This window comes from Notothenia coriiceps, unplaced genomic scaffold (assembly GCF_000735185.1).
Source record: "Notothenia coriiceps isolate Sejong01 unplaced genomic scaffold, NC01 NC01_scaffold00034936, whole genome shotgun sequence".
Taxonomy (NCBI): domain Eukaryota; kingdom Metazoa; phylum Chordata; class Actinopteri; order Perciformes; family Nototheniidae; genus Notothenia; species Notothenia coriiceps.
Window position 1 is genome coordinate 85,659 of NW_011367637.1, and position 24,521 is coordinate 110,179.

Below are 24,521 nucleotides of genomic sequence, written 5' to 3' on the forward strand. Positions count from 1 at the left end.
TTATATATAGGTTACGGGGGGGGGGGCGAGTCTGTCGTGGGGGTTTCGTCACTTGGATCCCTTAGTGACACAACCCCTTTCCTTTGATTGGACACATGTGTGACCCCACATTAATAAAGGTTTATGAAGGTAAAGCCAACCTTGTAACTTATGTTAAAACCCTTCATAATGGGAGGCTCGGTTTATTGCAACATATATTTTCCTTCTAGAGACCTCATGCATTATAGGTCTCGATGTTTAGACTCTCACACCACGGTTTAACTATTAGAATAAAAGGGTTATTCCCCGTTGTCGTCTCGCTGCGCCTAAAGGAAACCGTATTTCCTTCCTTGGGGTTTCCCCGTGTGCTTCCAACACTTTTGCGGTTTTCTCTTGAATATTTTCCCACTGTTTTTCATCTGCCTTTTATTGGAAGGACTCTGTACTTGACCGCCTCGAGTCACCGGACTACACAATCTTAAGTTCGTTTAAACCGTGCCCTATTAGCCACTATTACAAGGCATCAAAACGTGTTTGTGTCCTTTTTTTCCTTCGATCCTCTTCCCAGGGGTATCCTAAAAGCCTGTCCGAAGGACGCGGAGCAAAGAAGGCCAATTGATTACGGACAAAGTTCCAAAAGGTTACCGGAGATGTGTTTGGGCCGGTACTCCCAGGACTGGTTACTCGACTTCCGGCGGAACTTCAGGTCCGTGACCTCTCGGACGAGACGGTCGTTCAGTCTTTGGACGGAAAGGAGGTGCAGGAATAGTGGTGGATGTGTTGGGGGTGTCTTTGTTTTTTTTTAGATTATTGTAAATATTGTATATTCTGACCTTCCCCCCAAACAATTTCCAGGGCATATATGTGACAAAAAGGAAGAAATGATAATTAGTAGTCTGGTATAATAATGTTTGGTACAGAGACTCTTCACAAACTGAGGTTTATCGGGTTTTGCTAGTACTACCATCGTGAGGCTTTTGCGGCGACAAGTCGAGGGACAAGTGGCGCGACAAAAGGTCTCACGACATACAGAGACAGACCTCCTGAAATCCCTTTATTCTTCGGCGAGGAGGGGGTGCCGGGAGACTCTCTATAAACCAATTCTCCTTCTTATATATTTTTTAAATCCTCTGGAGCAGAGAGATGAGCTGTGGATTATTGTTATTGATTAATGCGTCAGTGTTTCTTAGGGTCAAAAACACTAAACTAGATTAGTTGCAATTTGGTGCTATATTACTGTAATAAAAAAAAAAAAAATTATTACATTTTTATTCTTTTTTTTTTTTTAAAACACCTTGAATTTCAGGGGGGGTGCGGGGCTCCGCTGGCTGGGATCCGTTGGCGGGGGCTCCGTTGGCGGGGGCTCCGTTGGCGGGGCTCCGTTGGCGGGGCGGAGCGCCCCTCCAAGACAATGCTAGGGGAAACACTGCAACATTAGGAGCTATCTTATCTACAGTTGCTGGTAATAATGCATCATCCCTGTTCAAACATTTTAAGTTGACACTGTTTGCTCTGATACCATTTTACTCACAATGTCAAAGATGACATCTTGAAAAGTGATGATACTTTTAGACAGACCATAGAATCAAACGGGGCAAACAGCATGAGCCGTCAACCTTTCAATGTGACAGTTCTCTTCAAACAGAGTGCTTGTCAGATGGTCAAACAGCATCTGAAACATCTTTACTGCAAACCATTCTCACTGAATTTGGGAGTTCGCATCTGACAGTTTTTCTGAGAAATTCCGAAACCAACAATCTGCCTGTCAAACCCACTTAACGCAGCGATAGAAAGCTACTTCTTTTGAACCTTTCTTCTTGTTTGTACAAACAACTGCACCACTGTTCATGCTTTCCAGGAAACACTGTCCAAAAATGTGGAACTCTGTCCCCATCTGAATTATAATTGAATCAAAGACCTTTTGGAAAGATGTGGCTAGACATTGTTTATTTCGAGTATACCCCCACCTTCATTATCCAAACAACTTGTGCAGAAGTAAAAGTGAAGTAAATGCAACCAAAATGTCAGTTATAGTCAATTATAACAATTATTTGTGTGCACACAAGTACACTCTGCCAGGGTTGACATATGAATTACAAATAATGAGAGTGTTTGGCATTTATTTCGTTCTAAGTAGAGGTTTAGGTATCTGAAGATGGTTTTGAAGGCGTTTCCATAAGCATTGTTTGCCAAATGTTTTATACAATAAAAGGCCATGGCTTACAGAGAATGCAAAAATCAACACCATGCCAAATATGTTCAGAAACATGTGTTTGAGCTCTTTTATGTGTTTAATATTTGGTGCCAATAATGGTTTGCCGTATCAAACACTTCACAACAACATGCTTCCATCCGTCTATGGCTGGCCAAAAATGTAGGTTGAGTAACTTTGTGTCTATGCATGCACAACAACAATAATCAACTCGAAAACATCACAACAATATTCCAATCCAAACCGCCTGCTTCTCCGTAGGGGATTCAAAGCGGTCACTGCGATAATGATATTTTGTCTGACCCGGTATCGTGTTACGCCACGTACAAATTAAAGCGAATATAATTTCACTGAGTCTTCCCACAGTGCAGAGGAAGGGGACATAGTGTGGTGTCTGAGAAGGGAGGGTGTAATCAGATAAGCGCCGGTGTTCTCTGTCTGCGACGCAGTGGAAATAATTGAATCTGTTTGTAAGAATGTAGTCAGGCTGGCTTTTTGACTGTGATGAATCTGCAACAAATGTAGAACAATGCACCAGGCAGGAAACATGCTTTAGACCTAAATGTGAATTAGGGCTACAAAGGATACATTCTTTTGTATCAAAAGCACAACAGTATACCCACTGCTTTTGTGTTTTCATACAGAATGTGTTAACCTAGCCTGTCTTTACGGTCAGTCGTCTATCTGATAGGATTCAGGGGGGATGGAAGGACTCTAATAGAATATGAAAAGGACTCCTGCTTAGCCATACTGGGTCATATTTGTGTGTGTAAACTGAGTCAATAAATGTGTTTATATTTGATGATTTGACCTTAGACTGTGCTTCGTCTGCTCCTGCTGCACGGCATTTTTATCGATTCATTTTGTTGCTGTTATCTCCTGCACTTTCATCATCTTCTTTCTCCTCTCCACTCTTACCCTTACCTCACCCTCCCTCCACCTGTCTCTCCCTCAGGTTACAGTCCAGCGTGGGACGTGTGCAGTCTGCTGGGTCAGTGTGAGGGCTATGGAGATCTGGAGGCCCGGCAGGAGCTTTTAGCCTTCTCCCTCACCCACTGCCCCCCCGACAACATCCACGGCCTGCTGGCTGCCTCCAGTGACCTGCAAACACAGGTCACTCTCTCCCTTTCATTATGGCATGGCCAAGCTTTTTATAAAACAGCGTGAATCCTTATAGTACATGTATTTCTAGAGGAGCTGATGGCAGTGGAGGAGGTTTTCCTGGTGTGTCGCACCAATTTTGTGATGGCTCACGTTTATTTTATTTAAATGTTTGTTTTGTATCGGCTGCAAAATACTTTTAATTAATTTGTTATTTAAAAATATTCCTCATGTTGAAGGTTATTTTAAAGGTTATTTTATAAATGTGTGTATTTAAATCTGTGCCTATTCGAAGAGATAGTGTGTTTCCCTGGCACAAAAGGGGAGTAAATAACAAAAGGAAAAACAACAAAAATGTCGCCATCGTTTAAATTGTCAAGTTAAACATTGGTATCGACTTTGCATTTCACAATATGTACATCCTTAAAAGTGAGCATCTGAAAATTTGAAAATTATAAGATGAAAAAACAAATATCCATAACATGCAAATTGACCCGGTCAACATTCAAACCATAATTAGTAACACTAATGGCTAATTATTGAAATCGTAATTTGAACGAATCTATTGCATATCAAACAATGACTTGTAAAATACAACAAATACTGAACACTTCATTGTCGCAAGAAGTTAAATTCTGGGTTGAAAGTTTCCCCATTGTGCTTTCTGCCTTTCATTCGTTGCAGTTATACCCACAATCCAATTGATCCACCATCCTATGTGATTGCTCTGCTAAAATAACAGGTTGTCTAATAATAATATAACAAGTCTCCTCTTTTGTTTTCCTTCTTCCTCCCAATTTCTGTCCTCTAGGTTTTGTACCAGGCAGTTAACTATCAACTGGAGCCTGTTGTTACTGAGGGTGGACGAGGAGAGGCTGACGAGACAGACTCTGTGAAGGTGTGTGTTTTCCCCATATTATTTTCCCTGTTTGTTAAACTAATAGCTCTTTGTCTGAGTTGTAGATGCCTCTTCTACTCTTCCTGTGCGGGCGTGTCTCTCTGCTTTTCTCCAGTTTGTGTGTTATCCTATTGCTCCATATTTGATGAGGTATAAATCTAGTGTTAAGGTTGCCTTGCCCGCGTGGTTTATTTATGCCTCCCCTTCAGCACCGCCAGCTTTATGATGCCTTGAGTGGGTGTTAATGTTTCATGACTTGCATAGCATCCCCTTTTTGTGCCTTGATGGGTGCTCATTTGAAACTGTCTGTTGTCATTTTATCGTTGTATTGATGTCCCTACACCTCACTTTTGTGTATTTACGCCCTAGATGTGGATCCGTAGGGGATTTTTTTTTTTTTTTACAAACATCTTAAATATATGTGTGTCTGAATTCCATTTATTCCCTGACTCTCAATCTGACCCCTGTCAAATAAAGTATTGATGAAAGGCACTAAACGATTCGGCCCGGCCCACTGGCCCTCTAAATTTGGTTTTAAAATCCTTTTGTGCAATAACCAGCATACCGTGAAAACTGGTGGCGCACTTTCAAAAATACCCCAAGAATGCAATTTAGAGTACAATGCACCATTCATTCATTGGTTAATTTGTGTTGATTTAAAGGTTGATGAAAACTTTTTTAGATAAGAACATTGATACCACTCTTGCCATCAGACGATTGACTCGGTGCAGAGATAACAAAATTCACCTAACAGCAGCTCTTAACTTACTAATTGAACCAGTGTTTTCCGTTTATTTAGTCTATACCACAATCTAAGTGTTAAAACAGCAAATTGACGTTTTATGGAGGCTTTTGTGCCAGACTATTTCTAGGCTGGGGGCCAGGAAACCTGCAGATATTCCAGGAGGTTTTAAATAGTCCAGCACACAAGCTATATAAAACAGTATATTGGACATTTTTACACTTTGGTTATAGTGAGTTTTAGAGGTGCTTGTAGGCGAATTTTGTTACCTTTGTACATGGCCATATTACCGTAACTGTTTCTTCCAACCACCAGTCTGTATGTTAAGTTAAGCTAACTGACTGCAGGCTGTAGCCTTATATTGTAAAGACAAATAAGCAGTATCTATTTCATCTAACTCTACGCTAAAGAGCAAAAAAGCATATTTCCCAAAATGTCAAACTTTTGCTTCAAGAAAAGAAAGCAATTGGTTTTGTTTCAATGATTAATCCCTGTTTGAAAGTATCTTACCTTACAATCTAATGTTAGTCACTAGTAAAAGTGTTACTTGTGTAATGAATCATCCCGACACTAACGTAGCACTACACAACCTTTTTGCACATTTTCTAAATAGGTACTCACTGCACGACTCATGCAGGGCTTGGAGGGCTCTGTGCTGCCTGAACAGTGCATATTGTAATTCCCTCACCCAGTGCACAAACAAACGGATGCTTATTGAAGTGCTCCGCTCAAGTACCTAATAAAAAACAGAGGACAACCATATCTAATACCACACTGATACTCAAGAGTCTTCAGCTTCAAATGTATCCTTTGGTGTAATAGAACAATACAGATGTTGCGATCATAGAACTCCTTTGAGCTGTTTTTTTATTTTTCAAGGGGGGAAAAAGTATCCTGAGTATCCTAACACACAGAGGTGGGAAGTAGTGGAGTACAAAATAATACTTTGTTACTGTACTTAAGTACATTTTTCTGGTATCAGTACTTTACTCCACTACGACTTTTTACTTTTACTTCTTACATTTTCAAAACAGGCTGGTTCCTTTAGTTTTAATCTGTGTTTGGTGGCGTGATCATTATTATTTAAAGTCATTGCGTGCCTATTGATTTTAACACGATCCATGTGTCCAACATTTCCTGGTCTTCTCTAAAGAAGAGTGACCAATGAAAACGTTGTCATGTTGCCGTTGTTCAGCTTGGAAACATCCCTTAGCTAACAATGACATTATTGTTCTATTGATATAAAGGGAGGTCAGTTCTATAAAACAGTTGGTAGTTATGGGTACTTTTTACTTAAGTACATTTCGAAGCCCATACTTCTTTATTTTTACTTGAGTAAAGAAGTTTAGTCATAATTTTTAAACACGAGTATCTCAAGGTTCTTTATTTATTCATACATACGAACATAGCTACAGTGTAGTTATGCCGATGAAAATCTTGTGTCACTTCTCCAACAGTGCAACACAAAACACAGATAAACAGAAAAAATATAGTGCAACTAAATAGTATATAGTAATAAAAAAAGAAAAATTGTTTTAAAAAAAAAGTGCAATAAGAGTATATGCAAGTTATTGAAATAGGATGTATAGGTAAATAGATAAATAATTTTTAAATTATTTTTAAGTAGTTGCCAGATGAATATTAGGGATGTTGTTTCAACAGTTCAGGTGTTTAACAGTCTTATTGCCTGTGGGATGGAACCTGAAGCTGCTGACTCTCTCCACCGTAGTCCCATTGATGGCGATGGGGGTGTGTCCCTCTCCCTGCTGCTTCCTGTACTCCAAAATCAGCTCCTTTCAGGTTTAGCTGACATTGAGATGGAGGTTGTTATCCTGGCACCAAGATGTAAGTTTTCCAACCTCCTCTCTGTATGCCATCTCATCGTCGTCTGTGATCAGGCCGATGACGGTCGTGTTGTCAGAAAACTCCACGATGGTGTTGGAGCTGTGTGGCCACGCAGTCGTGAGTGAACAGGGAGTAGAGAAGAGGGCTGAGCACGCAGCCTTGAGGGGCTTCGGTGTTGAGGATCAGGGTGGAGGATGTGATGTTTCCCACCCGCACTGCCTGGGGTCTGCCAGTTCAGGGTCCAGTCACAGAGGGCGCTGTTGAGCCGGAGGTCTCTGAGCTTGATGACCAGCTTGGAGGGAAAAATGGTATTGAATACTGAACTGTAATCAATGAACAGCATTCTCACATATGTGTTCCTCTGGTCCAGGTGTGATAGGGCAGTGTGGAGGGTGAGGGCTATGGCGTTGTCTGTGGACCTGTTTGCTCTCTAGGCAAACTGCAGGGGGTCCAGAGAGTCAGGGAGGGAGGAGGTGATGAAGGTTTTGACTAGCCGCTCAAAGCACTTCATTATGATGGAGGTGAGTGCTACTGGGCGGTAGTCGTTGAGGCTGGTGATTTTTGTCTTGTTGGGGACAGGAACGATGGTGGAGTGTTTAAAACATGTGGGGACTACAGACTGCAGCAGGGACCTGTTGAATATGTCTGTACTTCTAATTGAGTGAAGGATGTGTGCACTTTTGCCATCTCTGCTGTGTGTACTTTTGCCATCTCTGCTAATACAGGATGAGCAGAGACCCTGCTGCTGCAGTCACACTCGAGTTGCACACTAGAATAACCTGGCTGTTGTGTTTTTGGCCCCAGGCCTGCTCCTCCTCTGGGGTCTCCTCCTCGGGGGGCTCCTCCGTGGGGACGGCAGGGGACCTCCTGCACAGGACCACAGCTAAGACCATGAGGGTGCTGACCACCACAGGACTGACCACCAAGGCCGTGCTGAACGCAGTCAGTGACCACCGCTGGTGGAAGGACTCACTCAACCTCCTCGTGCACGTAAGAACACTTTGTTTTTATTGACTTAAGTGGTAAAATGTGGTAAGCTAGGCAATAAAGTCTCTAATGAGTGAACTAACATCATGTGGGTGTTGATGTGGTGTTTTTGTTATGTGTTGTATTGACTTTTGTGTGATCTTGGATGCCTAAACCGTAGCGTGCTTAAAAACAGTATTTCTGAACTGGTGGATTTAAAACTCCAATTGATCTGCTGCAGATGCCAAGTGGTTAGATGAATTACTATTATTTTTTGATTATTTACAAAGATGAATGTGCTCAAGAATTCCCAATAATTTAATAGATAAATTCAAATGTATTATTTCAAGATAATTTGATAATCCTCATGCCAATCATAGTGTGTAATCAGGTAGAGACCGCGTTAGCTAGCTTACGTTGCACAAAATGGATCCCTTTTTTTAATATTTATAAAGTGATGCTGAAAACAGCCCTGTGCCATCTAAAGCTCTTACGCATTAAGGTGAGGAGATGTTTTCCTTTATTTTTTTTTTAAACATGTTGCGTATTGAATTTCAAGTATGTGACAAAGTGTTCCTCAAAAATGTTATCAAGTAGTTTAGTTGCAAAATGTTGAGAACCCCTGCTGTAAAGACATGATCAAGCAGCCTGCAAGAACAGAGCAATGACTGCCCATATATTCGCTTTATGCCTCCATTTTACACAACTTGTTCCCTAGCTGCACAGTGCGTGTGTGTGTGCGACTGTGTGTGTGTCATTTACTGTAGCTGTCTGCCCCTGCCCCATATCTCACAGTCTTCGTCGGCCTCATCCAAAAAACAACCAATCAAGAACTCATATCTTGCATAATTAATTAGCCCGCCTGTTGGATATTTCAATATCTGGTTGTTCGCCGGCGGCTGGATTAGCCCGGTGGTCGCCCTGCCGGAGATTGATGGAGTCTCCGGTCGATTTGTGAGGGCCGTCTCGTAGTCGTAGGTTTCGAAGAAAAAAAGCAGAGGGAAAACGGAGAGGATGTGAGCTGTGGGACAGTGAGAAATGACAGTGCTGTGGGCATGTTGGTAACGTTTAATGATGTTTTGATGGCTCCTCAGGGTCACGGCGCAGGAACCTCCAGTGAGGATGGGGGGTGCGAGAACTCTAACCTGCAGAGACAAGGCTGCAGCCCCTTTTATCAGGAACTCATTGATGATCCCTGTGTAGACCTGGTGAGTGGCTGAAGAGCATCACGGCTCATTATTTTTTTCTTCCTCTCGCGTCCCTGTTGTCCTTATTTCTCCTTTCTCACCTTAGGCTGCCTTCTTATATTACAGCAACAATGCCTGAGATAGTTTCTGACTTCAGGCGTTTCATTAAACTCTTATTCTCCTGCGACTTATACATTTCAAAAACAGTGTTAAGACTAAATGAATATTGATTTCAGACAAAGTAGATTCAATGCCAAAGCAATTTGAAAGTATTTTACAGGAAAACAGGCATTCTTTCTTTCTTTCTTTCTTTTCTTTCTTTTTTCTTATTTCTTTCTTTTTTTTCTCCTCTGTCTTTTTGCTTTAAATATTTCTCCTTTGTTCTCCCCCCCTTTTCTTCTTTCTTCTTTTCCCCCTTTTTTGTCTCTTTCTTTCGTTCTTTTTTCTTTCTTTGTTTTTTCTTCTTTTTTCTCTCTTTCTTTTTACTTTCTTTTTTCGTTCTATTCCCTCCCCGTTTTCTCTTGTCTTTCATTTTTTCCCTCTTTTTTTTCTTCTTTCTATTTCCTTTTTTCCCTTTTTTTCTTTTCTCATTTTTCCCTCCTTTTTTTCTTTCCCCTTTTTTCTTTTCTTTCTTTGTTTCCTTCTTCCTTTCCTTTTTCCACTCCCTGTATATGATGGTACGATAACGGCAACTTCTAACACTAACGGTAGAAGTTCTGTATGTATTAGCCGGAGGGGGAGAGATGAATAACATAAAGATCCAAAGTACTAAAGGATGTCAACAGAAGGAGTTATTGAAGTAGAAAAAGAGAAAAGTAAGAAAGGGAGTCGTTTGACCTTTATGCCTAGAAAATGGTAGCCCTGGGCTGTGACTGGGCTTTTTACCCGGAGAAACAAATCATGTGGATAGCTAAAAGAGTGGACGCGAGGGGAAACAGAGCAGGCCGATACATCTCTCCTCATGACATTTTAATAGCCCTCTCCAAATCCCTTCCTCCGCTCCATCTCCAGCGTTCATCCATCTTCCATCATCCATCTACCAATAACGGCTCCCCACGTCCATCAGCCTATGAGCCGGCTGATCAATGGGATTGTTTTTTACCTTAACAGTTCCAATGACGGAGGTGGGGAGGGACGAGAGCCTGATTGAGAGAGAAAGAGAGACAAATCTAAGCAGACAAAAAGACAGATAGAGCGGAGAAGATAGACGGGAAACCATTTGTGTTGAAGATCTGAGGCTGACGAGAGCGCAAACTTCATTGTTCCCCCATCAGAGAATCGTACAAATTAATTATCTAAATGCTCCGTCTTAAAAAGGCTTTACTTAGCTCATGTGTTGACTCCATCTCTCATCTGTCTGATCCCTGGGAATTAAGACGCTCTTAATCACATCGCTGTGTCACTTTCTGATCTGCTCAACCTCTTGATGGGATTCCCTTCAGTACAACCATGAGTTAGGTATTTACTTATCCATCTCTCTTTTCCTCTCAGAGTCAAGATGTGTATTCGTCCTACAAAGACGTGCCTCAGGAAAACTTTGCAGAGGTTTTGCTGAGGACTGGCAAACTGGCTGAGGCCAAAACTGAGGGGAAAACCCTTTTTCCTGCCACGGAGGGTAAGCATGCATAAGCACATATGACACTGAATTACCACTGGGGATGATATTTAACTTAAGTAAAAGTAGCAATATGAATATGGAAAAATACATGCAACAAGTTGTGCTTCAGAATGTTTCTTAAGTACAAAAGTATTTTCATCAAAAAACTTAAAGAACTAAGAGTAAAAATACTGGTTATGTGTAATAGCCCATTTCAGAATCATACATATTAAAGGGGCCCTATTATGCTTTTTGGGGTGCTCGCTTTACTGTGTGATGTTATATAGGTTTTGGTGGATGTAAATGGTTTGCAAAGGTTAAAATTCCAAAGTTCCCCTCAGAGGGAGTTTGTCTCCCCCCCCCCCGATGCCTGAAACGCCTCCATTGGACTCCTCTGTTTCCTTACGTAACATAGTGACATCACTTTGTAAAACTTTTGCTTAACTTTGCCTGCACTTCAGCACATTGGACGTGATAGGCTTAGGGGCGGGACATTTCACATCTCTGCACAATTTCCCAATCACAAAACAGCCGACTAGCTAACCAATCAGAGCAGACTGGGCTCAGGTTTCAGACAGAGGGTGAAAAGAGGTGCTGCAGCACATGTTACAGGAGAGGCACAAAATACAAATATGAACCTTTTATTTTTGAACCTGTAATTAAATACATATTTGGTATTGGTTTATAATCTGAAACTGTGAAGTAAAAAGCAACTGAATCTGTAATTTATTGGAGTAAAGTACAATATTGGCTTCCAAAGTGTAATGGAGTAGAAGTATAAAATGGCATATAATGGAAATACTAATAACTTCACATTACCTCAACATTTTACTTTAAAAAAAAAAGTAATTGAGTATATGTACTAAGTTACTTTGCACCACTGATGGTTGCACACACAGACACTTGTGTAGATAGGAAAGGAAAAAAATAGTTGCCTTTTTTTTCAAGAGAAATAAAAATACCAGCTGTATTTTTACCACCTGTTCCACGGGTTGATTTCCCACATGGCTGCTCTTAAAAAAAAGCTGTTACAGACTCTAGTGAGATTGTTTTTGGATAATATTGGAGAAGGGTTTTACATGTTGTTTCCACTGAGCCTCTGCGGTGATAGAAATAAAACTGAACTTTGCTGCAGAACAGACCGACCATATTGTGTGCATATTGCAGCCATCTGCGGCAACATATTTATCTTCTTTTTTATTTGTCGCACTTTCTATTCATAGTATATAAGTAATTGCACATTATAAGGCTGTTGTTCTTTATATTAACTGTTTTAAATGTGGCAATTTGACAAAACCAGTCTGGGGTTCTTAGTTCCATGTGAATGCCAATGTTGTGGCCACAAACTGTACGGAAAGACGCGTAAAAAAACAAAACAGGGCTTTAATATTCATCTCAGTACAGGCTTTGTTAATGTCTTTGGAATATTTTGTGACTTCTTGCTACATCGATTTGGCAATATCTCAAACGCCCGCTTGCTGGTGGGCTCTTGCTAAAATGCTTTTTTTCTTGGTTTTAGTTCTCAAACTCCAAAAATAAGACACACAGTGTTTGTTATTTTCGCTTCCCTCCCTTCACCCTTCACCCTGCCCTCTCCTCATCGGTCTAGTATGTGGTGGACTAGGGGACAACATGGGAAGAATAGCCTCACATTGATTAATTAGTGTGTGCCCACGCATCCCGCGGCAACAGTAAATAATGACGCGTCACCTGGGCGATACCGGAGAGATAGCATCAAGTCAAAACGTCAAGGCCACGCTGCGTGATGGATAGCATCTGCCCGCCAAAATCAATGCCACTACAAAAATAAAAAGTGTGTGTGTGTGTGTGTGTGTGTGTGTGTGTGTGTGTGTGTGTGTGTGTGTGTGTGTGTGTGTGTGTGTGTGTGTGTGTGTGTGTGTGTGTGTGTGTGTGTGTGTGAATACTAATATGTTGACCCTCAACAACGCACTCTGATTGTTTGACCAGTTCTAATGCGTACTGTAGATGTACATACACAATCACTACTCTCTATGCTGTTGTCTTTCAACCTAACAACTCTCTTCTTGAAAAAGTGACCTTCCCTTCGGAGCTGCCGCTGAGCGCAACGTGTTTGGAAAGAGAAAAAGGCGGAGTAGACGTCTGATAACAACCTTTCGATTAATGACTCGCGTATCAGCCCGCCGCGCCGACTATTCTTTAAAAAACAGACTAGGAGATGGCCTCAATAAATGTATTGATTTCTCACCTGGCCCAGATAAGGCGGAGGTAATTAATGATGACACAAGTGGAAAGTGACTCAATAGGATGGAGCTGAGTAAGGAGCCAAGGGATACACACACACACACACACACACACACACACACACACACACACACACACACACACACACACACACACACACACACACACACTCACACACTGACAAATAAACACACACTAACACAGCATGGAAGGCTGCCATTGGCCGCATGTTGACCAGGCCGTAATCAGCTGTTTTTCACACTGCCTGCACAGGTGATATAGTAATAAGTCAATGTCTGGCCGTCCCGCTAACAATGTGCCCGATTTAGCTGACACAGGAGCAGAAGTATGTCTATGTTTGGACACACACCCACACTCTAACACGGTGTCTTATCACTCTCTCCGTTCTCCTCTCTCCCTCACAAACAGAAATACTGTATGCTTTTAAGTCAGGGTTATCTATTCTGTGTGCGCGCGTGTGTGTTTACCCCTCTGGTGATTCCTGTCCCGATGGTATCAGTAGCTTTAGAGAGGCGTGTAATCAGCTCATTCTGAGGTGTAGCTCATTGAAACCCACGGGGGGGAAGGAGAGAGAGAGAAGAGCGGGTAAAAGGAGGAGGGTGGGCACTCTGCTTTAAGAGAGCTGTTATGCCTTTATAATCTGGCGCATTATTCCGCCTCTGCTCACAAGTACACACACCAAACCTCCAGATATACGTGTCAGGTATTGACCCTCACATATAAGTATTGGTGTGCATTTTGTCCTACACTTTATGTCTCTCCCACTGTCCCCTCCCCGCCTCTCTCTGTGTCCATGCTCTACTTTCCTCCACTCGGTCTGTTCCATTTTGTCTCAGGCTCTTATCACCAACTCAGGCTTTTGTTCTCCTTGGGTCTGAGACTACAAAGTGATTCTCTCTGCACCTCTCTGCTCTCTCCCACTGTTTCCTCACAGTGAGTTAGCGAGTGATTAGAAGGAGTCTCTGTGTTTACAGTGTTTGGTGTTCATCTACTTTTAATCGTGATGGTGTGTGTGAGTGTCTGTATGTGGGTGTGCATCCTTGTGTTAGCCTTATGTGGTTTGGAAGCAAACGAAAGACAAGAGTCCATCCCGCTGCCCAAAGCTCCGTCTCGACTACAAATCCCATCAGCCTTAAGGACACCAAAAACACAGGCTGTGATCATAAACCATAACAAATAATAACTTTTAGTACTTTCTTAGAGTGTATTGGACAAAAAAAACAAATAATCTTCAAAGCCATGTGTACACAAATCAGTAAGTATGAAGACTGAAACAATTATGGATGGTCCTAGCTTGTTATGATTCGGTTGATCCATATTGATTACCCAGAATGCAATGGAAAAAGTTAATGGAAGAGCAATTTACAGCTGCAGATCATTAAACATATTTCCATATGGGGCTGATGCAGATTGTGGTAATGTTTGGATAATTGTTTAAAGCTTTTTGTTCTCTTTGTGAGGTCAAATGCTTGGCTGAGCATATTATCATTTCCATTAGCAACACAAAGTAGTATTCGCTTCTACCGGCACATATTTTGTAATATATTCTGTTTCTACAAAACAGTAACATACATTAAGGTAAACGAGGAAAGTAGGACCTTTTAATCATGATTCTCTTCACAGTCGACATCACTTGCTCGGCCAGACAATTCAGTGGTTCAAACAAACAACTGGAAACAAGTTAAGCGAAGAAATGTTGGGATTTATTTATATTTCAAATTGATAGTTTTATATTGATAGTATGGCAGGATTACTGCAAGTAGATACACATATAGCACTCTGCTCACTTAAAACAAAACAAGCTGCAGTTCTTTTGATAACCAATTTCCAACCCGGCCCTTCCGGGCTTTAATTATTTACAATTTGAAATAAGAAGCTTTTACTTTTTTTAGATATTACAAGAAACATTGTTTAAAAAAAAAATAATAATCAAGAGCAAGTTGTTAGATGTAATAAAACACACTGTAAATCACTTCATACTTATTTGATCTATCAATTCAGCTGAAGTCTGACCTTAGGTTCAATATCCCTTCCATAACATATATTATTTCAAATATTACACTTCTTTGTGATAACATTTTTGCTATAAGTAATCGTATCAGTTGTTCCTTATCAATATTCCACCCTTCAAATGAGATTCAGTCACTTATGTACATGTCCACATCTGAATGGACTGTCCACTCCTAATACCTGACTAAATGTTAATAGACTTCCTGCCAACGAGGCATGCATTTTTTTATCCTTATGATCAAACTCCTCTGCCTGTCTTTGCAGTCAATATGCATAGGCTAATCTGGGATTCAGGGGGAATCAACTTTAAAGTGCACTTAAATGAAGTTTGGACTCATCTGAAGGGCACTTATTAGAAGTCGGTGTGTACTTGCTCTGAATAATAAATACTCCCTGTGCAATAAACCATACAGGAGGACACGACATCTGTACACAGCGTATGCAAACAAACGCTAACACACAATGGCCCAGTGACAATATGGGCATGTACCAGAACTCAGGGGGGATTTTGAATGTCGTTTCTTGACTTAGTCTTCATATTTTTTCTTTCCTATCTCCCTCTATTTTTATCTTCCCTCTCTTTTGTCCGGCCCACAGAGAGGTGTGTTCTGACAGCACTGTCGTCTGTATTCAACAAACGTGGGATGAAACTCGGGAAGGGTAGGGTTGGTTGCTAATCCTCAGTGCTTTAGTTAAAGTATTTTCTCTCCATCCTTTTTTTCAGTTTTGCTGCAGCTGGCCAATGATGCATTTCCCCGGGACATGATGCTGGCTCTGTCCTACTTACTGGCCTTGCCTCAGGTAGGTGGAAACACAAAGCTTTTTTTTTTTGGACGCCAAAACAAACGGACTCTGGTAGTGAAAATGTGATTGTATTTTAGTGAGATTCTGGCAAATGATTAAATGGATCCACATCCTTTCCTACCTTTCTAAATGAGCTATTGTGTTCGACAGTTTGCATCATCAGTGTGCCATATCAAAGTTGCACATTAAAGGCAACAGAGTAATGTTGCTAAATTACATATAATACATTAAAAGCCTGACATGGTAACAACACAGGATGTTTGTTATAGAACACACGTCGTATCTCACATAGTTCCACGTCTCCCTCAAGTCAATAAACATTCACACTTTATATTAACATTCCCACATTGCAATATGTTGCCTCCGTCTACATTGTCTCAGCTGTCAGAGGAGCGTGCTTTGTATTTTCAATAGATAAGAAAATGAAATGCAAGACAGAGAATTGACTGCAGTAGATTGTGTTCAAGTGTGAGGTTGTGGGATCCCTTATGAGTCTTAACACTTGCCGCAAGTGAAATACTAAACCGTCTAAGTGGATATTACATCGATATTTAGAGCTTGTTAACTCCACCTGGAATAGACGTTACTGACAAACTGAGTGCAATTTCTGCACTGTTTGACCCAATAAACACAGGGTCTACTACATATCGGGCTTGTTGTTTTGATTTTTGAAAAGTAGTTTCAGGTTTCTTTTGAAGTTGGTTTGTGTGAGGTGCTTTCTCAAGGTCATTTTATTACAATACCTAGACAAGATGGTTGTCGGCATGCTCACAGCTTGGAGAAGCATACATAAGTACGGAGGCTAAGTAATGTTCTGCTGTGGTAAGGGCCAGCCACAAAACGTGGTTTTGCAATCTAGAAAATCAATATAAGTTCAAGTATACTTCATAAAAAGAAAATGCTCATCACTCATCATTGCCACAAGCACTAACCTCTTAAGTAATAACACAAACATTTAACCAATCGAGGCAGTGGTAGATCAGCAACTCCCATATTCTGCAACTTCAAACTTCTGCTTTTCTTAATGCAGTCTGGTGGTCTCGAAGACAACATATATAACAGCTTCAGTTCTCCGTTGAAAAATGCTCTCTGACACTAAAGTAAAGGGTGAACATTTTCTCAATATAACATATAGTTAAACTGATATTCATTAGTTTAGGTTGATCTTTTTAGGAAGCTGACTATGGATAAGTAGCTCACACAACCCCCCCTTTAAACAATCTACCCTTAAACTCCTTATTTTGGAAATAATCAACTGAACTGTGACAGATTTATCTAATTCCAGTTGATTACATACTGGAATCAAGGATTTTATTTCCATGTTCCCCTTTTTTTTCCTTCTCACAACCAGCATACTTTCTTATTCCTATCTTTCCATGCATCTATCCAGGTGCTGGATGCCAACAGGTGTTTTGAGAAACAGTGTCACTCCGCCTTATCACTCCAACTGGCTGCCTACTACTACTCCCTGCAGATCTACTCCCGCCTCATACCGTGCTTCAAGAACAAGAACCACGCTCTCTATCAGGTAAGCATCAAATACCCATTATGTGAGTGGGTGGTTGTGTGAATGGAGGTATTGGGCAGTATGCTGAGGTGGGGGGTGTCTGAGTTTCCATGCTCCTCCACCCTTTTTTGTAATTGCCACAATGAAAATGACATGGAGGACGTGAACGTTCTGCATCGTCAAAGATCAAATGCGACTTCCCGGAATCACAGATAAATTAAACCTGACCGAAACAACACAAATAGAAGACATAATTACACACTGACATCAAACAGCAGGCATTTGTCACATAAATAAAAACAAATCCCAGAGTTAGCAGCAGTGGGTTCAACGGAGGATGCAAAAGATTGATCTGTTCTGAGCAGACGGTTGTTGGCGAAGTGTTTTGAAACCAGAGAGGCTCTGTGCAGGTTTTTGCTCTTCTCTTTTAGAGCTTTTCACAGTGTGTTACAGGGTTAGACACAACGACATGCTGACTGCAGTGGGGTGTATCTCTATTAGATGAATGCTTTAACGTGGAAACAAAACTATTTTCAGCTTTTTAAGGTGATTATTGAACAAGGGATCGCGACCAGCTTTATGGAAGTATAAAGGGGAGAGTTGTCGGCGTAACACTTAACCCGAGCCCTTACTTACCAACTTTAAATCTGAGATAAAGCACACTATTCTAGATAAGATGTCTAATACATTTTACGTAGTCCCTATACATCTATTCTCTATTTTAGGTAGCATAAGGTTACTAAATGAATCTGTGTCTACATTTCTTTATATTAGCATATGCTCACATACATACAGTATAATTCATCATTTTTTTCTCAGCCTGGTATTGAAGCTAAATGCAGTGAAATGCTCAAACCCAAGACTTCCACTAGAATACAGTTATTTTAATTTAGATAATTTTTCTCAAACTTTTAATGACTGTCACACTTGTAGAACTCTCTAAATGAAAATGTATCAGAACTCTGAGTCCTTACAGGCACATGTTGCCAAAACACCACCATTGGGCTTCATCGAAGGGATAGCCTTGCCTGTGGCAAAGCATGAATACAGCAGGCTTTACTGTGGTGTAAGCGGCAAAATAAATGAACACAATGAGACATAATGATGGAACAAACTGGGATAATAGTGCCCAGGTTGAAAATAACTATAATTATCCTGTTACTCATCAGCATAGTTAACGACTAATCCAAAACCAGCCCTGTTATGTACGCTTGTGTTAATATGTGTGTTAAATTGATTGTATTCCCCCTGATGTCTTAATTATAGAAGGAAGACATTTTTGCATAATGGACGACGTTGGTTCTCAGACACTGATGGAAATCACAAATGAAAAGTATTTAGCGGGCATCGTGGCACACTTATGTCACTTGTTATTTTCCGAAACGACGCAAGGCGAAAGCCATGTTTTCTTTTCTTCCTACAAAGTGAGAATAACGAAGAAAACAAGACGAGAAAAATTGTGTCCAAGTGGGCAGGGGAGGAAGAGGAGAGTGGGGGGGAGGGGATAAGGTAGAGAATAAGAGAAGAAATGGTTCTGACCTTTTTCCTTGAGTGGAGTGTGGCTCTCATGAGTTTTAGCCGAGGTGGAAGTAGGTGAGGTAAAACGCTGAAATATAAAAGAGCGGAAGAGGGAGAAAGGCCACCAGAAGAAGTGGATAAGTGTGTCTCGATTGGCATTCAAGGTCAGGACTTTGCACACAAACACACACACTTACACACCAACAAGTCATAGTCAACACTACATGCTCTTCCTCACACACTGAAACACACACACATCCTTCCTGCCACCTAATGGCAGTAAACACTCTTCCGCCTTCTGTCTAAAGTGAAGTTCTAGTCCATTAACTTAAAAATAAACTGGATATAGCCTTTTCTTCTCTGCCGTACACATTTCATTTTGAGCTAATTTCTTGTTTTTTTCCGAGTTATGTGCTTGTTATCGGTGTGTTCCAGGTCTTTCCTTCACTCAGCTCTTATTGAAGAAGTACTGGCAACTTTTACTCTAACGCTGATAGAAGTCAGAGGGATGAAAACCTTTCAACCCATCTCACCTTGTGTCCTTCACCACTCTTTCATCATCTTTTTCTGGATGTTCCTCTCCTCCTTCCCTTCTTTTTCTCTGAGTTTAATGAAGTGCTTTGTTGGCATGGCAGTTCTGTTTGTGTGCGTCTCCGTGCTGCTTCTTTTTTTCTGTCCACAATATGTTGCTCTTTCTGCTATCTTTCCTCCCTCGACACTGTTCAGACTCCCCCCCCCCCCCCCCGCCCCATAGGCTTGTCTCGCTCCTGTCAAATCTCGGGCGTCTCCATCCACAATACTATCTTGAACGTGCATACTTTATACATTTCTCTCGTCCTTTCTTTAGCTTTTTCGCTCTCTCTTATCTTTTAAGGGCACACATTGTACAGCGTGTGATATTTAATTTCAGATATGTATGACAGCGTGCCTGTATCAAAATCTCTTGCACGTATCTGCTTTGCATCGCAAATGAGGTTGTTGGGTGGGGTGGGGGGGGGGAGGTTGAAAAACATGTTTTTATAGTTTTCCAATATGTATGTGCATGTAGCATTGAGTGCATTGTGTTTTTGTGTGTGACTGCAGGCTTACATGTCTCCATGTGATGTAGCATTGGATCTGTTTTCCTGTGACAGCGGGTGGTGGGTGGGTGTGTGTGTGTGTTTGTGTGTTGTGGTGTGTCAAGCTGTCTCCAAGTGTTTCCCCCACTCTCCACTTGAAGAGCAGTAACACTGTCTCAATAACTCTCACGCTTTTTTCAATTCTCTTTTCACGATCACATAATTTCATACCCGAGCAATAAGACACCAAACACTCGAGACACAGAAGTCGTTTGGTTCCAAATAGGAGCACAACTCTCTGAGGGTTTCCTCGAGGTGTGTGATGTGTTTTTAAAGCCTCAATCAACAGCCTGTTTTCTCACCGTTATTTAGATTCAAAGGTTTTTGGAGCTAACGCTGCCTGCAAAGAAAAACCTTGAAGCTTAAGGTGGAGGAATGAATGAAATAAATTAAGTTAACTTCACTTCCAGACCATGTTTCATAGTCGTAAGACTTTAACAATAAAAACAGCTTTGCATAAATTGCGTTACATACGATAAAAACAGTATCATCACCCATTTAAAAAATGAATGCTGCTCTGACTCAATCATACAGTAACAAAAACCTTTGAGGAAGGATTTATCACTGCATTGATCATACTGTATCCACATCCTCATTGTTACACAGCAGGTTACGCAGCATACAGTAGCATACACACCTTGAACAGCCACATATTCACATTGGTTAAACAAACCGGATTGTTTTTTAACCAATTGAATTAACAAAGGAAGAAATCTATTATTTGGGTACCTTTTTGAATAGTGTGGTGTGTCACTATTCACTAGTTCACTATTAAAGCTAGTACAGTATAAGCAATGCATTAAAGCATTTTTGTCAAATTAGCTGAAGTTCTCTTAGCATCCCTACAGCAATGAATAAATCAGATGCATTGACAAATAAAGAAAAGGGGGCATTTTGTTCAAGTCTTTTGTAAAGCAAAACACCTTGCTAATGATGGTTCCAATGTAAAGGTTGGGAAGTTAATCTCCCAACACAAGTTTCTTCATGAGCAAAGACAATGGACTTTAAACCACACATTGATAGCTGTTTCTGTGAAATTTCCAGTTGATTATTTTATTTGGGTTTTTTTATTCATATTTTATATTATAGAGAATTAAAAGAGGGCAATATACAGTATGAGGAAGTATGCCATGTTACCGTCTAGTCTACTGTAACTATTTAATAGAAATGGGCAGCCATTCCCAACAGAAAGAAACCTAGAACTTCCTTGAGGGAAAATTCCTCTTTTGTTCTTTGGTTTCTTTGTAGTTCTTTGGCCTTCATTAGTTTTAAAGTATGTGAATGTGGTATATTCAGTAGATGAGACAAGTAAGACAAACATAAATGGTTTTTACTGGCCCCCAACTAAGCCAAACATACTTGCAAGAGAATACAAAATGAGTTAGCATTTTCAGCATGCTTGATGGAATTATACACATGAATATCCTGTGCAATGAGGGATTATTTCTGACATTCCTATTTGGTTTGACCTCCAAATTAAGTGGTTTATACAATCTGGGAAAACAGACTTGCTTTATCTTGTGACTTTTCATGTTTTCTTTGCTTTGCTGGACTTTTTTCTGCAATGTTACCATGTTCCCAGACCTCAGTAATCCATTGGTGAGTAAAAGGTTGTCAAAACCATTGGCTAAATCCATGAAAATTAACCAGTTATAACAAATGGAAAAATATCCTTTAAATTCAAACTCTGTCATCCTTCTCTTCCACCTACTGTGCTACTTCTCCTTAATCCCTCAAATGCTGTTTAACTATATTCCGCCATAAATATCCAGGACATTTTCTAAAATTGGAGGTGATCTTGAGGCCGATTCAGTCACATTAGCATATTTATTCAGACGGAGAAAATAAGACAGTGGTCTCTGAGTCACTCAAAAACCTCACAGCAATTTTATATGAATACTCAAGGTGATGCAGCGATGCTTGGTGCCCGTGTGTATTATTACATTTTTGAGCTATTTTTGATTTAGCGGTGATCTTATGTATTGCCCTTTTAGTCTTGTTAGGTTGTATTGTGAGTTACAGAGAAGTACAACTGTTTGCCTGTTGAAAATTCCCATCATTGATCGTCTTTAACAGTTACTCTCCCATCCGATTACTGCTCCTGGGCATGACAGAGCAGCATCAGGCCCAATGACACGGATGCTAGGTTTCCATTATTCCTCAGGGCATAATGAGCTGATTTCCACTTGCTCGCACTGGAAGTTTTCATTATACTGACTAAAGTGCTCGTTTGCGAAATCGAGGTGCTCTTTACCGTAATTGTTCTGCTGCTAGTGTTAACACGAAATTGCACAACAGCCTGTGTAAGTGTTAAGGTCTGTTTACCTTTACTTGTCAATGTTTCAGTGTGAGTGTGAAAGTGTGTTTGTAGGAATCCTCACACGTAGCATAATGGTAGCTGCGAATGTGCCGCCGCTGTACGGCAAAGTGCTGAGTAAAGACATTGAGATTTTTCACTCAACCATTTATCTTCGCCTGCAGTCGCCATCCTCTCATTGAGTATTGATCACCCACACTCATGGTGCATACGCAGAAGTGTACATTTAAAGCATACACAATACACTATGGACACACAGAGCATGACTGTGGAGTACATCATGCAGAGAAAGTGCTTTGAACATCCCATTACGACATTTCCATTTTATAATAACTAGATTCTAGTTTTACTTTCAGGTCATATACTTCGATGCAGTCGGTGAATTGGAAATGAAATTTCTAGATATAAAAATGGGTTTTTGGATTCTACCTGAGGGAAGTCAAACGATGTAGACAAAGTGTTGAGATTTTAAGACGGCAAAAATAAAGTTTTCTAAAGCACTCGCCAAACATAAATTGTGTTAGGAGCAAAGATAAGAGAGTTTCCTAATAGCATCCAGATCTACATGAGAAAACAGCACTTAGCTTACATCCAGTGACATTTTGCTTTGCCCGCGGCCATCCTGGAGGTTTTTCTTTCTTAATTCATGGCGACACCGGGCCTGCTGTGTGCGAGAGCTGACCTTGGCATTGCCACATTACCACTGCACCAACTCCCTGTTGTTGAATTGATTGAAATAATGAATTAGACTGAAAGACTTCCCAATCGCAAAAAAGCTCCCCAACGCTATTATTTGTGCTACTTCTCTTGTAACACAATTATTAGCAGTCTGTATTTTACCCATGGGAGCTCTGTAAAGCATAATAGCTCAAAGAAAAGGCCCGATTAGAAAAATATGCACTCTTAAAGCACTGTTGCTGTTGACTCAGAAGTTTTATACCCACTTAGTCTCTAAACCTTAGATTAGATGCACTGCGTTGACTGTGCTTAGATATCCCTGCTCCTCTTGCTCGTTTCTTGGCAGTCTTGTATCCCTCTTGTGATCAGTGTCCTTCATGCTGTATTATGACCCACAGTGCAGCCTTCCAGCCTTTTTATGGAGTGATTATTCATTTAAAATCATTGCCCGGTTTCTCTCCGCCGTGCATTCCTCCTAATTATGTACACATACTGTAAACACCATTTGCAGAATCAGTGCTAATGAGTCCACTGACTGTATAGCTAAGTGTTAGGCATGACATAAACACTACTCATTAGGGTCATTACTAGCGTACAGGCTGGAGACGGAAGGCATGTCTGTGTCTCTATGACCTGTATTTGATCATTACCACACTCAGCGATACAGAGAGAGACAATGTGTTAAAAACTAAGCTGTACTGTATGTGTGTGTGGCATTAATGATGTGATGATGAAATGCACAAAAGAATCACACTGAGAATGTAACAGACTTGTAACGTCCAACTGTTTATGGTTGGTTTGCCAAAATGAAAACAAATGGACTGTTTCTGATCCGCCTCCCTTGCAATGAATTTCTACTCTAGAATAAGACTTATAACATCGTCGGACAGTCAGACTGATGAGAAGGGAGGGAGACATTTTATTTGTGTCACAATAGCAGCTAATCTGTAGGGATGGTCCTATTGTTCACCCCGTCTGTTCATCCCACTGTTGTCCAGACAGTGAAACTACTGGACATCTGTTGTCATTTTATACAGACATTCACGGTCCCCAGAGGAGGAATCCTAATGACTTGGTGTTCACTTTTCTACCAGCAATCATGAGGTTGACAATATACTGTATACGAGGGAAATATCACAAAAAGTACTGGGAGGATTTGTGTTAGGGTTAGGGTTGACATTTGGTACAAATATTCATATTCCTCAGAGGATTAGCATTGGCAATCCCAGGACTTGTATTGATTTAGCAAAACCAGCAGGTCCAATGTATCTCCTATTAAGCTATACTGTATATCTTAACATCTACTTCTTGGATTCGTTCAATTTGGTGAAGACACTCATGGCTCCTGATTTTCTTTTACCACCAACAACAGTCGGTTCAACCCCTCAGCATGACCTGTAATAACTTTGCTGATTAGTTCCTCTTCTATTACCAACGTAAGGTCTTCTTTTCCCAATAATGAGGTTTTTGACAAACTCACTTTAAAAATATAAATAATAATTTCCATAACCCTCTGCTGCTCTCTTGTTTTGTGCTACTGTAACTAGCAATGTAACCACGCTAACGGGCTAAACTAAGATGGTAAACATGGTACACATTAGGGCTGCACGATATATCGTGTCGTGACGATATTCGTGATATGCGCGATATTCACATCGCGTGGACGTGCGATTTAAAAAAATGTTTTAGGACTTGTGATATTAAGTAGGCAAATTAACTCAAACACGTCATGTTACAATTATTTTGCTGCTTGCTACAAAAGGAAAACTTGAGCGACTCTCATGTCAGGGGGGGGCTA

At 40.7% G+C, this 24,521-nt stretch overlaps 1 protein-coding gene across 1 annotated transcript in view; it reads left to right on the forward strand.

The window, feature by feature from the left end:
• The window catches only part of LOC104962557 (neuroblastoma-amplified sequence-like), a 76,312-nt gene extending 54,085 nt beyond the window's left edge, over positions 1 to 22,227 (forward strand). Inside the window, exons 23-27 of the mRNA XM_010791010.1 lie at positions 10,005 to 10,023; positions 10,422 to 10,545; positions 15,506 to 15,582; positions 16,976 to 17,113; positions 22,075 to 22,227. Coding sequence (XP_010789312.1) covers positions 10,005 to 10,023; positions 10,422 to 10,545; positions 15,506 to 15,582; positions 16,976 to 17,113; positions 22,075 to 22,227 — 511 coding nt within the window. The remainder of the gene's footprint in view (positions 1 to 10,004; positions 10,024 to 10,421; positions 10,546 to 15,505; positions 15,583 to 16,975; positions 17,114 to 22,074) is intronic.
• Positions 22,228 to 24,521: the final 2,294 nt, after the last annotated feature.